General features: G+C 37.3%; 2 protein-coding genes across 2 annotated transcripts in view; one reads left to right on the forward strand and one right to left on the reverse strand.

Annotated features, from left to right (window-relative positions):
* The window catches only part of Gcat (Glycine C-acetyltransferase), a 690,239-nt gene that overhangs the window by 166,022 nt on the left and 511,717 nt on the right, over nt 1–12,500 (forward strand). The gene's annotated exons all lie outside the window — the stretch shown is intronic.
* LOC137617970 (serine proteinase stubble-like) overlaps nt 1–12,500 on the reverse strand; it is a 73,228-nt gene that overhangs the window by 7,871 nt on the left and 52,857 nt on the right. The window contains exons 6-9 of the mRNA XM_068347898.1: nt 10,869–11,585; nt 5,927–6,119; nt 3,281–3,398; nt 2,184–2,328 (exon numbers count right to left, since the gene is read on the reverse strand). Coding sequence (XP_068203999.1) covers nt 2,184–2,328; nt 3,281–3,398; nt 5,927–6,119; nt 10,869–11,585 — 1,173 coding nt within the window. The remainder of the gene's footprint in view (nt 1–2,183; nt 2,329–3,280; nt 3,399–5,926; nt 6,120–10,868; nt 11,586–12,500) is intronic.

Below are 12,500 nucleotides of genomic sequence, written 5' to 3' on the forward strand. Positions count from 1 at the left end.
ATTAGTACCAATATCTTCACCTCTGTTGATTCATACATTTTTTCAGTATCGTCGTACTCTCTTTATTAATTGCTATGCGATCTATTCTATTTTTGTAGTTTCCACAAGGTGAGTCCATGTATATTTGTGGATGTCCTTGTGCTGGAAAAGAGTACCTCCAATGACAAAATTGTTTGTTGAACAAAGACTTATGAAATATGTTCCATTTTCATTTTCAGCATCACCAAGACCCTCAATACCCATCACATTCTCTATACCCTGATTATTCCTTCCAACTTTGGCATTGAGGTCTCCCATCACAATTTTCATATCTCTCTGGGATCTCGTCTTTTACACTGCAGTTCTTTTTAGTATTCATCTTTCCTTTCTTCAGGGGAATCATATAGTAAGATATGATACTCGTATTGCATGGTTTTTTTTTCTAAACTTTACAAGTAACAATCTATTATTTATAGCTCCTCCTTTCATTAATGCCCTTCCTGCTCTTGGTATCAGTATCATTCCTACCCCTTTTCTTCCAACTCCATCTGTTCTTCTTGAGTAGATATATATATTCCCTTTGTCTAAGATTTCTTTACCTATTACCTTACATCTTGTATCACTTAAGACCAAGATATCCTTAAGCTGAGGAAGACCTTGATGTGCCCATGAATGAATTCAGTGTATTTGAAGTCAAAGCTGTCATTAAAACACACAAGATGAAAATCCCTTGGATATGATGGAATAACTGCTGAGATCCTTTTGGCCGAGAATGAAGTACTCCCAGAGTATTTACAAGATTATTTTGTAGAATATGGCATGAAGAGACAAAGCTGATGAATAGAAGCTGGGAGTCTTGGTGAAAATGGTAAAAAAATTGAGATCTGACTGATGCAATGATTAGAGGCATCACACTTGCGTCAGTTGTCATTAAAATATATAGTATGCTCATTCTAAAGAGACTAGAGAGAAAGATTGATGCAAAGCTTAGAGACGAATAAGCAGGATTTCGAAAAGGTAGTTGTACTAACCAAATTTTTTTTTAAGACATGTGGTACAGGTGTGCAGAATATAGAAATCTACTTTTGATGGCATTTGTGCACCGGCCAATTTTGTGGAGAATCCTACGTTATAATGGAATTCATCTTACATATGTAAATTTGATTAAGTGTTTTTATGAAGATAGCAAGTGCAAAGTTAATGTAAATGGAGTCCTATCAAATGAATATCCAGTGAACAGTGGAGTACTTCAAGGGAATGTGTTGTCTCCTACTGTATGTCATTTATCCTCGTGGATTTTGTAATGCATAGAACAGTTGGGGATGGCTGAGAAGGATTATAATCGATTGGTAACGGGAAATTTGTGGACCTAGAGTTTGGTGATGACACTGTCCTTAATTGAGAACACCACAGGACTTGCAAAGCTTACTTACCAGAATGCATGAAATATTACATGAGGTTAAGCTCATGGTAAATAGAAGAAAAACAGACTTAAGGAGAACAGAATATGCAATGCAACATTAAATATCTTTGATAGGAGAAAGGATTAATGAGGTGTAATCATGTAAATATTTAAGAGCTATAATCTCTAATACAGGATCCTTAGAATTTGAGTTTTAAGAAAGATTGAAAAAAAATCAAATCAGACCATGGCTAGGTTGAGTAAGATTCATGGTTTGGGCATGCTCTTTGCACTCCCTAAGAGTGATTAGTTCACTAAACTTTAAACAGGGCTCTACAAGGCTGTAGAAGAGTTGAAGACCCAAGCCTACATGGCTGAGGACCATAAAGTGTGAAATTGGAGATGATGAATGGAGAAGCATTGTTTTAAAAGTTAAAGATAGAGACGACTGGCGAAGTCTATCCCGAGGTCCTTTTTCGTCAAAAGGAAATGTTGATGATGTTGGTGATATTCAATGTCTACATTAGAGCACCAGTAAGCCCCCACTCACCCAGCTTATAGAAACTATGAGGCCGCTAGTGGAAAAACCCTTCCCACCGCCGCTAACACCTTTCCTAACTAATTTACAACCCACAAGCTCGGCAATTAATGGGAGACTGTGGTTTCCAAGTACGCCTCTCGGGATACCTCTTTTACCAAGGTGTGATTACTCCTTCTGGCCCCTACCCGAGGAACGGGAGAGAACGAGCAGTTATATGTCTGACAATGCCGCTGAGCGTGACAGGAAAGAATTAATACTCACGGAATTGCAGTGCTCCCCATCCGGTCGCAACCGCTTTGCCTCCATCAACGATGTCAGATGCTTCGGCCAGGCAGATGGGCTGAATGGTGGCATCTGATTCGTAGTTCAAGTCATTTGGAAGCTCGATGAGCGCGATGTCGAAATCCTACCAAAGAAAGAGGATTTTGAAGCCAGTAATAAATGCCTCGTGTTCAAGATGTTGTGATTAATGATGATATGTTCAATGTTTTGTTATATTTCGGAATTTTTCGTGCAATGTATTTCATAATTAATATACAGTATATATATATATATATATATATATATATATATATATATATATATATATATATATATATATATATATATATATATATGTACAGTATATGTATGTGTATATATATATATATATATATATATATATATATATATATATATATATATATATATATTTATATGTTTATATATATATATATATATATATATATATATATATATATATGTATATATATATATATATATATATATATATATATACATACGTACATATATACATACATAGCTACATACATATATATATATATGTATATACATATATACATACATACATACCTACATACATATATACATACATACCTACATACATATATACATACATACCTACATACATATATATATACATATATACATACATATTTATAATTTGTGTATATATATATATATATATATATATATATATATATATATATATATATATATATATATATATATATATATATATATATATAGTGTGTGTGTGTGATAAAGATGAAGAAAATAAATATCGAGAAACTTTTTTCTTCCTGTTAGCTTGAAATAGGAACAGTACTAACAATTATCTGGTAAACATGCCCAAATCTGGTCGAGTTTGCAATATATTTTCCATATATAATTTCCTACATCAACATCTTACGGACTTCTGCTAAGATCTTTGGGAAGACAAGCACAATTGATTCTAGTTAAAAATGAAAGTGCACGAATACTAATATTTTCATATTAGATAACAAACAAAAGAACAATTCAATAATGTGTTGACGGAAATGAAATCAGATCCGGGAAATGGGTCTTGTAATACTTACATTAAGAGCTGGGTTGTAATTTTCGTGAAGGATGTATCGAGTGGCGGTGACGTAGGTGACCTCCCTCCGGTTGCTGCTGCCGTATCCAACCTGGATGGCATTCTGAGCAGCTTGATTCCTAAAACCGGGGCAGTTTTTATTTTCATTTTGTGGCTCATCTTTTCAGAAATCAAACGTTTTCTCATTTAATTACTTCCATCAGAACAGACATGGAGGTTATTTTGCAAGGGGTTGCCGTCAGTACAGACAGTGAGGTTATAGAGCAAGGGGTTGCCATCAGTACAGACAGGGAGGTTCTAGTTTAAGGGGTTGTCATTAGAACAAACATGGAGGTTCAAGAGCAAGTGGTTGGCATCAGAACTGACAGGGAATTTCCAAAGCATGGGGTTGGCATCAGAACAGACAGGGAGGTTATAGAACAAGGGGTTGGCATCAGAAAAGACAGGGTGCTTATAGAGGAAGGTGTTGGCATCAGAACAGACAGGGAAGTTCCAGAGGGGCTGGCACCAGAACAGACAGGGAGGTTCCAGAGCAAGAGGTTGTCATCATAACAGACAGGGTGGTTATAGAGGAAGCAGTTGGCATCAGAACAGACAGATAGGTTCTAGAGCAAGTGGTTGGTATCAGAACGGACAGGGAAGTTATAGAGCAAGGGGTTGGCATCAGAACAGACAAGGAGGTTATAGAGCAAGGGGTTGGCATCAGCAAAGACATGGAGGTTATAGAGCAAGGGATTGGCACCAGAACAGACAGGGAGGTTATAGAGCAAGGTTTTGGCATTTGAGCAAACAGTGAGGTTCTAGTGTAAGGGACTGGCATCAGAACTGACAGGGAAGTTCTAGAGCAAGTGGTTGGCATCAGAACAGACATGGAGGTTATAGAGCAAGGGATTGGCATCAGAACGGACAGGGAGGTTATAGAGCAAGGGGTTGGCATCAGAACAGACAAGGAGGTTATAGAGCAAGGGGTTGGCATCAGAAAAGACATGGAGGTTATAGAGCAAGGGATTGGCATCAGAACAGACAGGGAGGTTATAGAGCAAGGTTTTGGCATTTGAACAGACAGTGAGGTTCTAGTGTAAGGGATTGGCATCAGAACTGACAGGGAAGTTATAGAGCAAGGGGTTGGCATCAGAACAGACTAGGAGGTTATAGAGCAAGGGGTTGGCATCAGAAAAGACTTGGAGGTTATAGAGCAAGGGATTGGCATCAGAACAGACAGGGAGGTTATAGAGCAAGGTTTTGGCATTTGAACAGACAGTGAGGTTCTAGTGTAAGGGATTGGCAACAGAACTGACAGGGAAGTTCTAGAGCAAGGGGTTGCCATCAGAACAGACAGGGAGGTTATAGAGCAAGGGGTTGGCATCAGAACAGACCGTAAGGTTATAGAGTTAACGGGTTGGCACCAGAACAGACAGGGAGGTTCCAGAGCAAGGGGTTGTCATCAGAAACATGGAGATTCAAGAGCTAGTGGTTGGCATCAGAACTGACAGGGAAGGTCTAGAGGAAGGGGTTGGCATTAGAACAGACAGGGAGGTTATAGAGTAAGGGGTTGGCATCAGAACAGACCGTGAGGTTATAGAGTTAACGGGTTGGCACCAGAATAGACAGGGAGGTTCCAGAGCAAGGGGTTGTCATCAGAACAGACAGTGAGGTTCTAGTGTAAGGGGCTGTCATCAGAACAGACAGGGAGATTGAAGAGCAAGTGGTTGGCATCATAACGGACAGGGAAGTTCTAGAGCAAAGGGTTAGCATCAGAACAGACAGTGAGGTTCTAGTATAAGGGGTTGTCATCAGAACAAACAGGGAGATTGAAGAGCAAGTGGTTGGCATCAGAACAGGCAGGGAAGTTCTAGAGCAAGGGGTTGGCATCAGAACAGACAGGTAGGTTATATAGCAAGGGGTTGGCATCAGAACAGACAGTGAGGTTATAGAGCAAGGGGTTTGCACTAGAACAGACAGGGAGATTCCAGGGCAAGTGGTTGGCATCAGTACTGACAAGGAAGTTCTAGAGCAAGGGGTTGGTATCAGAACAGACAGGGAGGTTATAGAGCAAGTGGTTGGCATCAGAACAGACAGTGAGGTTATAGGATAAGGGGTTGGCACCAGAACAGACATGGAGGTTCTAGTGTAAGGGGTTTGTCATCAGAACAGACAGGGAGATTGAAGAGCAAGTGGTTGGCATCAGAACTGACAGGGAAGTTCTAGAGCAAGGTGTTAGCATCGGAACAGACAGTGAAGTTTTAGTGTAAGGGGTTGTCATCAAAACAAACAGGGAGATTGAAGAGCAAGTGGTTGGCATCGGAATAGGCAGGGATGTTATATAGCAAGGGATTGGCATCAGAACAGACAGAGGTTATAGAGCAAGGGGTTGGCACCAGAACAGGTAGAGAGGTTCCAGAGCAAGGGGTTGGCATCAGTACTGACAAGGAAGTTCTAGAGCAAGGGGTTGGTATCATAACAGACAGGGAGGTTATAGAGCATGGGGTTGGCACCAGAACAGACAGGGAGGTTATAGAGCAAGGGGTTGGCATCAGAACAGACAGGGAGGTTATAGAGCAAGGGGTTGGCACCAGAACAGACAGGGAGGTTCCATAACAAGGTTTTGTCATCAGAACAGACAGGGATGTTCTAGAGCACTACTTACTGATTTTGATCGAAAAAGCAGTGAGCAGCGGTGAGGATCCACCTTTTCTTGATGATGGAGCCTCCACATTGATAAGTACTTCCTGCTATGGTTGGAACAACGATGACTTGGTAAGGATATTCGTTTGCGGCAGCTGCTGTACCGTTGACGATTCTTATTCCATCTGCAGTAACTTGTGCAACGCCGCAGTCAGCTAATGGTGAAGATAGATAAATATAATATATATATATATATATATATATATATATATATATATATATATATATTATATATATATATATATATATATATATATATATATATATATATATGTAAATATATAAATATATTTATTCATAAATACATATATATATAGGTATATGTGTGTATATATATATATATATATATATATATATATATATATATATATATATATATATGTAATATAAATATATATATATATAGATATATATATATATATATATATATATATATATATATATATATATATATATATATATGTATATATATATATAGATATATATATATATATATATATATATATATATATATATATATATATATATATATGTGTGTGTGTATATATATATATATATATATATATATATATATATATATATATATATATATATATATATATATATATGGGCGTGTGTGTGTGGATTATGCTAGACGATGTTATCCAAATAATGTAGAACATAGAATAGAAATGTCATTTAATGCCTTGAATTTTTAAGCCCACACTTGAAGCGGCATCAACATTTTGTCATCATTTATCATGAAAATAACATCGAATTTGCTGTTTCTTTTGCTTTGACGGTTTGAATTTTTTTTTCACATTGTTTAAAATTATTATTATATGATACAAAGGCAAAGTCAGTTTATTTCATGGGAAAGTAAGTTGCTCTTTCCCTCTTTATCGAATAGTGCCTATACCTATATTATTATCCTCTTACAAATACTTTAAATATGTCCGTTCAGTATGAACACTCGTTGGTAGGCGCTTTGTTTCAGAAGTGTTATATTTAAACATGGAAATTTATCATGTGGCATTGCTCATGGAGGTCTTTTGAATGCCAATAGTAATGCTTCAAGAGAAATACGATCTTATCTCCTATAAAAAAAAAAGATATTAAACAAGAAAACAATGGCTGACACTGTCATCCTTAAACTGGAGAGAGAGAGGATGAACCCCCTGTGCAGCAAAACACATTCACAATGTAAGAAGCTTCTTCGTTTAATAACCTACAGAAAGCTCGCCATGAGTAGGTCGAATCTCCTGTAGAAACTGCGGCATTTATTCCTGGTTTCTTGGGTCGTTCTTCCAAAATATTTCTCTTCTTCCTTCTATGCATCCTTTTCTAGCGTTATTTCACTTTTAATCTACTTGATCATACAATCTCAAAATGCTCTACTCTGGTGCAATCTTTCCATCACTCTATCCCTTATACCTCTTCAATGTACTTTAATGTTTTCCCCTATCAGTTCTTTAATCATCACATATACTATGCAAGCATTTCATCTCACCAGTTTCAATTCTTTCCTTTTGTTTTATATCCAATATCCCATCACTCCCATAAAAAAGTTGATTCAAGAATACCTTCATGTATTTTTATTTTACTTTCAGCAAACATTATCTATTCTCTTACTATTTTTTTTCACACGCCCTGCTACCTTTCTTATTTCTCTAATATGTGACTCTTCTTATCTCTCATTTTGCCATAACACCGTATTTACTACTTCGATTCAACCACTTCAATTCATTTCCCATCAACACTAACATTTGTTGGTCCATCTTTCTGGTTTCCATTCACCTTCTCTTGAACAAGTTTTTCCTCAACCTGTTCCCCCTGTAAATACTACCAACTTACTTCACCCACTTCTGCCATTTTTCTTCACAGTCCCTGTATTAGCACAGAATAACCTGCAAGCCCCAACTATTCCACATCTTATCTATAACATCTATAACATATTTCCTTATATCACAAACTTTGCTCTTTTTTTCATCTCTTCCTTACCCTTTTGCATCTCATCCTCCATAATTGAACAATACTGTCACACTCTTGTCTGAACCTCATTTTCTTGTCAACCAGTAACTGACCTACCCTTACACACTATCACATTCTTCATTTCTATCATTAACTTTATTAATTTTCTGATAAGTGTTTTCTTGGCCAATGTAATATGCTTGAAGGATTTCCTCTTACTTGGAAACTTTTCACATTTTTAGACACTAGTCTAAACCCATTTAGCATCGCCCTTATCAGTCATTGTTACCTGTCTTACTTTCTCGGGAAAAATCCTATCACACCTCCCCTGGTGTATTAAGTAATACCAGACTACTATAATGTTTACAGTTGTCTTTATCGCTTTTAGCTTTATACACCAGAACAGGCATCAAACTTTTACCACTGTACTGCAATGTTTTGCTTATAATGACGTCACCTTCTGGTATCTGACCTATCTTTTTTACATGATCATCTGTCACTTCCACAAATATTCTCAGTCTTAGACTAATTTCTTTCAAATATTTTATTACTCTGCTCTGCTGCTACATTAAAAAGAAAGTTTTCACAATACAGTACTCACTCTATCGACCCGTGATGTACATATGCATTTGACAGCCTTTCTTCATTAGCATCTTTCATTCTGAGATTCCTTGCTCATTAACCTTCTCTATGCAAATACTCTCCCGTAGAATAGCGTTTTACTTTAATTAGAAATATTTTTTCATCTTTCTGATTTTGTTACTGGCTATTTCTTTCTCTATTCTTTTATTGCACTACTGTCCTGGGGCCGTCAAAAATGGGGGTGAATAGATATGCCAGCACACGTACACACTCCCACACAGATTCGATGCTTCCCATCCACCCCTCTTCTAACTACAACACGACAGTTTCAGCAATTTGTGGGAGATTGTGGTTTTTGAGTGTACATTCGGGGTACCCCCCTCACTAGGGTATGACCAGTCATCTCCCCCCTACTCGAGGGCCGGGGAGACGCCATATAGTCACACGTCTGACGATTCCCCTGTGTGGCAGGATGCATACATACATACATATATACATACATATATACATATATACACACACACACATATATATATATATATATATATATATATATATATATATATATATATATATATATATATGAATATTAGCAGACATTGCTCTTTATGATGTTGGAGAGATCAAAACTTCTGTTTTCCTTTACTATAAATTTTATCCCTTCCTCCAACCTCTCCCTGTCCTCATACTCCCCCAGATACTCCATGCTGATCCAATGACCTGCACATGTAATTTTAAAAACTGACCTTTCAGTCATTCCTTTACTTAAACCCTACCCCACAGTTAATCCAGTTTTTCTACATAAGCCCTTTTGTACATCCTTCTTATCTAACTCACCTGTCTTTATTACATTTAGTGACTCATTTTCTCACTTTCCTTTCTTACTTATATCAAATTTAACTTTTGCTTCAACTGAGTTATGATAAGATATATCCCCAGGCCAATCCTCTTTTCCACATCAAAACCATCACATTTTTACTGACACAGTAATTAGTTATTACTGTTTTTCATTTGAAATAATTTATTTCAAATAACAAGTCTCCTGGCAGACAGATTTCTACTAGATTTTGTCCCTTTTCCCTTATTCCAGGAACTCATTCCTACTAACAACAACATTTCCTTCTCTGTCACCTATCCATACACCCAATTTTCATAGCCCAGTTTTCCTTTCATATTCTCCAAAAGAATCCAGACAGGATACAGATTCAGAATTCAACATAAGATTATCTTCCAGTTTTCTATTCCTGAAACATATGCTCATACTATCAAACGTTTTATTCCTGTCACAGTCAGTCTTGACATTACATTCATTGAAATAATACACCAGGGACTCTTATTTCCTGTCATCAGAGACTTAACAGGTTCCCAATCGCTAACCCTAACTGTGAAGAAGTTTCCACTCGTACATGACATTATATGTTTTATTCATATGGTGTTTGGCAAGCAATAAATGAAATTGAATGTACATACATTGGAAATAAAAACTTTCTTAAAAGTTCTAATAATACAGTACTATACATCATTATGAAACAATGTATTTTAGGTTTGTCTGAAAAATAGAGAAATATTCTACCCCTTCACATTTCAACTACCCTACATACCATTATTCTTTGTTATTTTAATTTGTTCACTTTCGCCCCACTAACTGCCAGTTCAAAAGAGTTTTCTCTCCTTGACCAAATCAGCTACCATGCATTTATTCTCATCTGCACCATGATATCATGAATATTCCAAACTTTAAGATTTAGTATTTTCCTTTGATGAATAGTTTGTATTTCTGGAGTGTTGCATTCTATGGGAAGTGTTTTCAATCTAGACTAACGTTTCACACATACTGGTCAATCACTATTGTTGCTGCAGAAATTTTGGGCGAAATTAGCTCCACCCCTTGATGACGTCATAGCCAATCATGTTGTCTTCTATGTTAACAGCAGTCACAACACATGCCCTTCAAGTGATTATTAGTTAATATAGTTTGAAATTTGTCAGGGGATGTATTGTGACCATTGCTAACATGGGAGACAACGTGATTGGCTATGACATCATCAAAGGGTGGGGCTTATTTCACTCAGAATATTTGCAGCAACTATACGGAGGCATGTCACTTAAAATCCCATGAGCTTCTGGCACCTTTCCATTTTCAACCATTTCATTATCATTTCTATTCAAAGTAAATACATCCACTAGCATTCTCAAATTTTCATTTACTGCTTCTACTCTTCTGTCCTACAAATTAGCATATTTGAATTCAATATATTCAAGAATCAAAACATAAGTACAATTTAGATGATCAACCAAGAAGGATTGTAAACTTGTTATCCTTGGTAGTTGGAGATTAAAAAAGCAAAAAAGTATAGGCCATAGCTACTTACGGCAGTATGCCCTTGTAACACTACAAGATGTGGCTGTTGTTGATGACTTTGCAGGTGTAGTTGTTGGCATGATAGTCGTCGTTGTTGGCATGACAGTTGTCGTTGTTGGGTTGGGAGGTGGTGTTGTTGGCATGACAGTCGTTGTTGGGTTGGGAGGTGTTGTTGTTGGTTTGAGAGTTGTTGGGTTGGGAGGTGGTGTTGTTGGCATTACAGTCGTTGTTGGGTTGGGAGGTGTTGTTGTTGGTTTGGCAGTTGTTGTTGGGTTGGGAGGTGTTGTTGTTGGTTTGGCAGTTGTTGTTGGGTTGGGAGGTGTTGTTGTTGGCATGACAGTTGTTGGTGGCATAGCAGTTGTTGTTGGCTTCAGTGTTGTCGGATTTGCAGGAGGAGTTGTTGTTGGTGGTATGGTAGTAGGTACTGGCGGAGTGTCAGTTGGAGTTACTGGCGGAGCATCAGTTGTAGGTACTGGCGGAGCGTCAGTTGTAGGTACTGGCGGAGCATCAGTTGGAGGTACTGGCGGAGCGTCAGTTGTAGGTACTGGCGGAGCGTCAGTAGGAGGTACTGGCGGAGCCTCAGTTGGAGGTACTGGCGGAGCATCAGTTGGAGGTACTGGTGGAGCGTCAGTTGGTGGTACTGGTGGAGCGTCAGTTGGAGGTACTGGTGGAGCATCAGTTGGAGGTACTGGTGGAGCGTCAGTTGGAGGTACTGGCGGAAGCACATCTATACTCGGAAGAAAAGATTTCTTGAATGATTTCAACCATGTTCTCTAAAGTCATTATCAAAATATGCTGACATGGCATTGTTTCATAGGGATTCAAAACATTATTTACATCATTGATATTCTATCGTTGCATATTATCAATTAAATCTAGATGGTACTACCTTTTTTTTATTATTTTCGCTGTGTATCCCTACCTGTCTACACAATTTTCCAATTTTTCTGGCTATTACTTGTCTTAAAACTAATAATTCGCCTTTAAAATTACACTATAAATTACATGCTACTGTTAGAGTGTGCATCAATCTATCAACACCTATTCCAATGATAAATGCCTAAAATCAGTGAACCCCGGTACCTTTCAATGTTTTTTTTCTTTTTTTTTTTACTTAAAAAACACTGACCATCCTGTGAGTATTTTGTATATGATTTTGAACAGCAAAAAAGATTTGAGCAGTTGATAATGAATCCAAATCAACAGTATAAAAATAAGTCGAAGTGAGGATCAAATTCGGTGACGAGTCTCTAATAAAATTTGAAAATCACGAAATTCATGAAAGATATTAGTGCCAGATATAAATCGAAAGTCGCGTTTAATTTTAGAATAGAAAATTTCGGTATGAAGTAAGTGTATTTCTTTATTTAATAGAACCAGTAGCAAATATCGTTTATCTGTGGAATGAAGACACCAATACTTTTGAAATTATCGGGAAAATAATGGGGCCTGCAGTGCATTCAGAAACTCGAGTCACCATCACCATTGATCATAAGGGCAGTAAGCCTTCCATCATGCATGCACTGTGCCTCAACCGTAGCATTGAATACTTACCTACTTTAGACCTCAGAGCTGTTACTTACCTTCTCTCTACCTCTATTCATATGAAAGGGTCTTGAAGAGCTCCGAGTAATACTTTGAT

This window comes from Palaemon carinicauda, chromosome 24, assembly GCF_036898095.1.
Source record: "Palaemon carinicauda isolate YSFRI2023 chromosome 24, ASM3689809v2, whole genome shotgun sequence".
NCBI classification, from domain to species: Eukaryota; Metazoa; Arthropoda; class Malacostraca; order Decapoda; family Palaemonidae; genus Palaemon; species Palaemon carinicauda.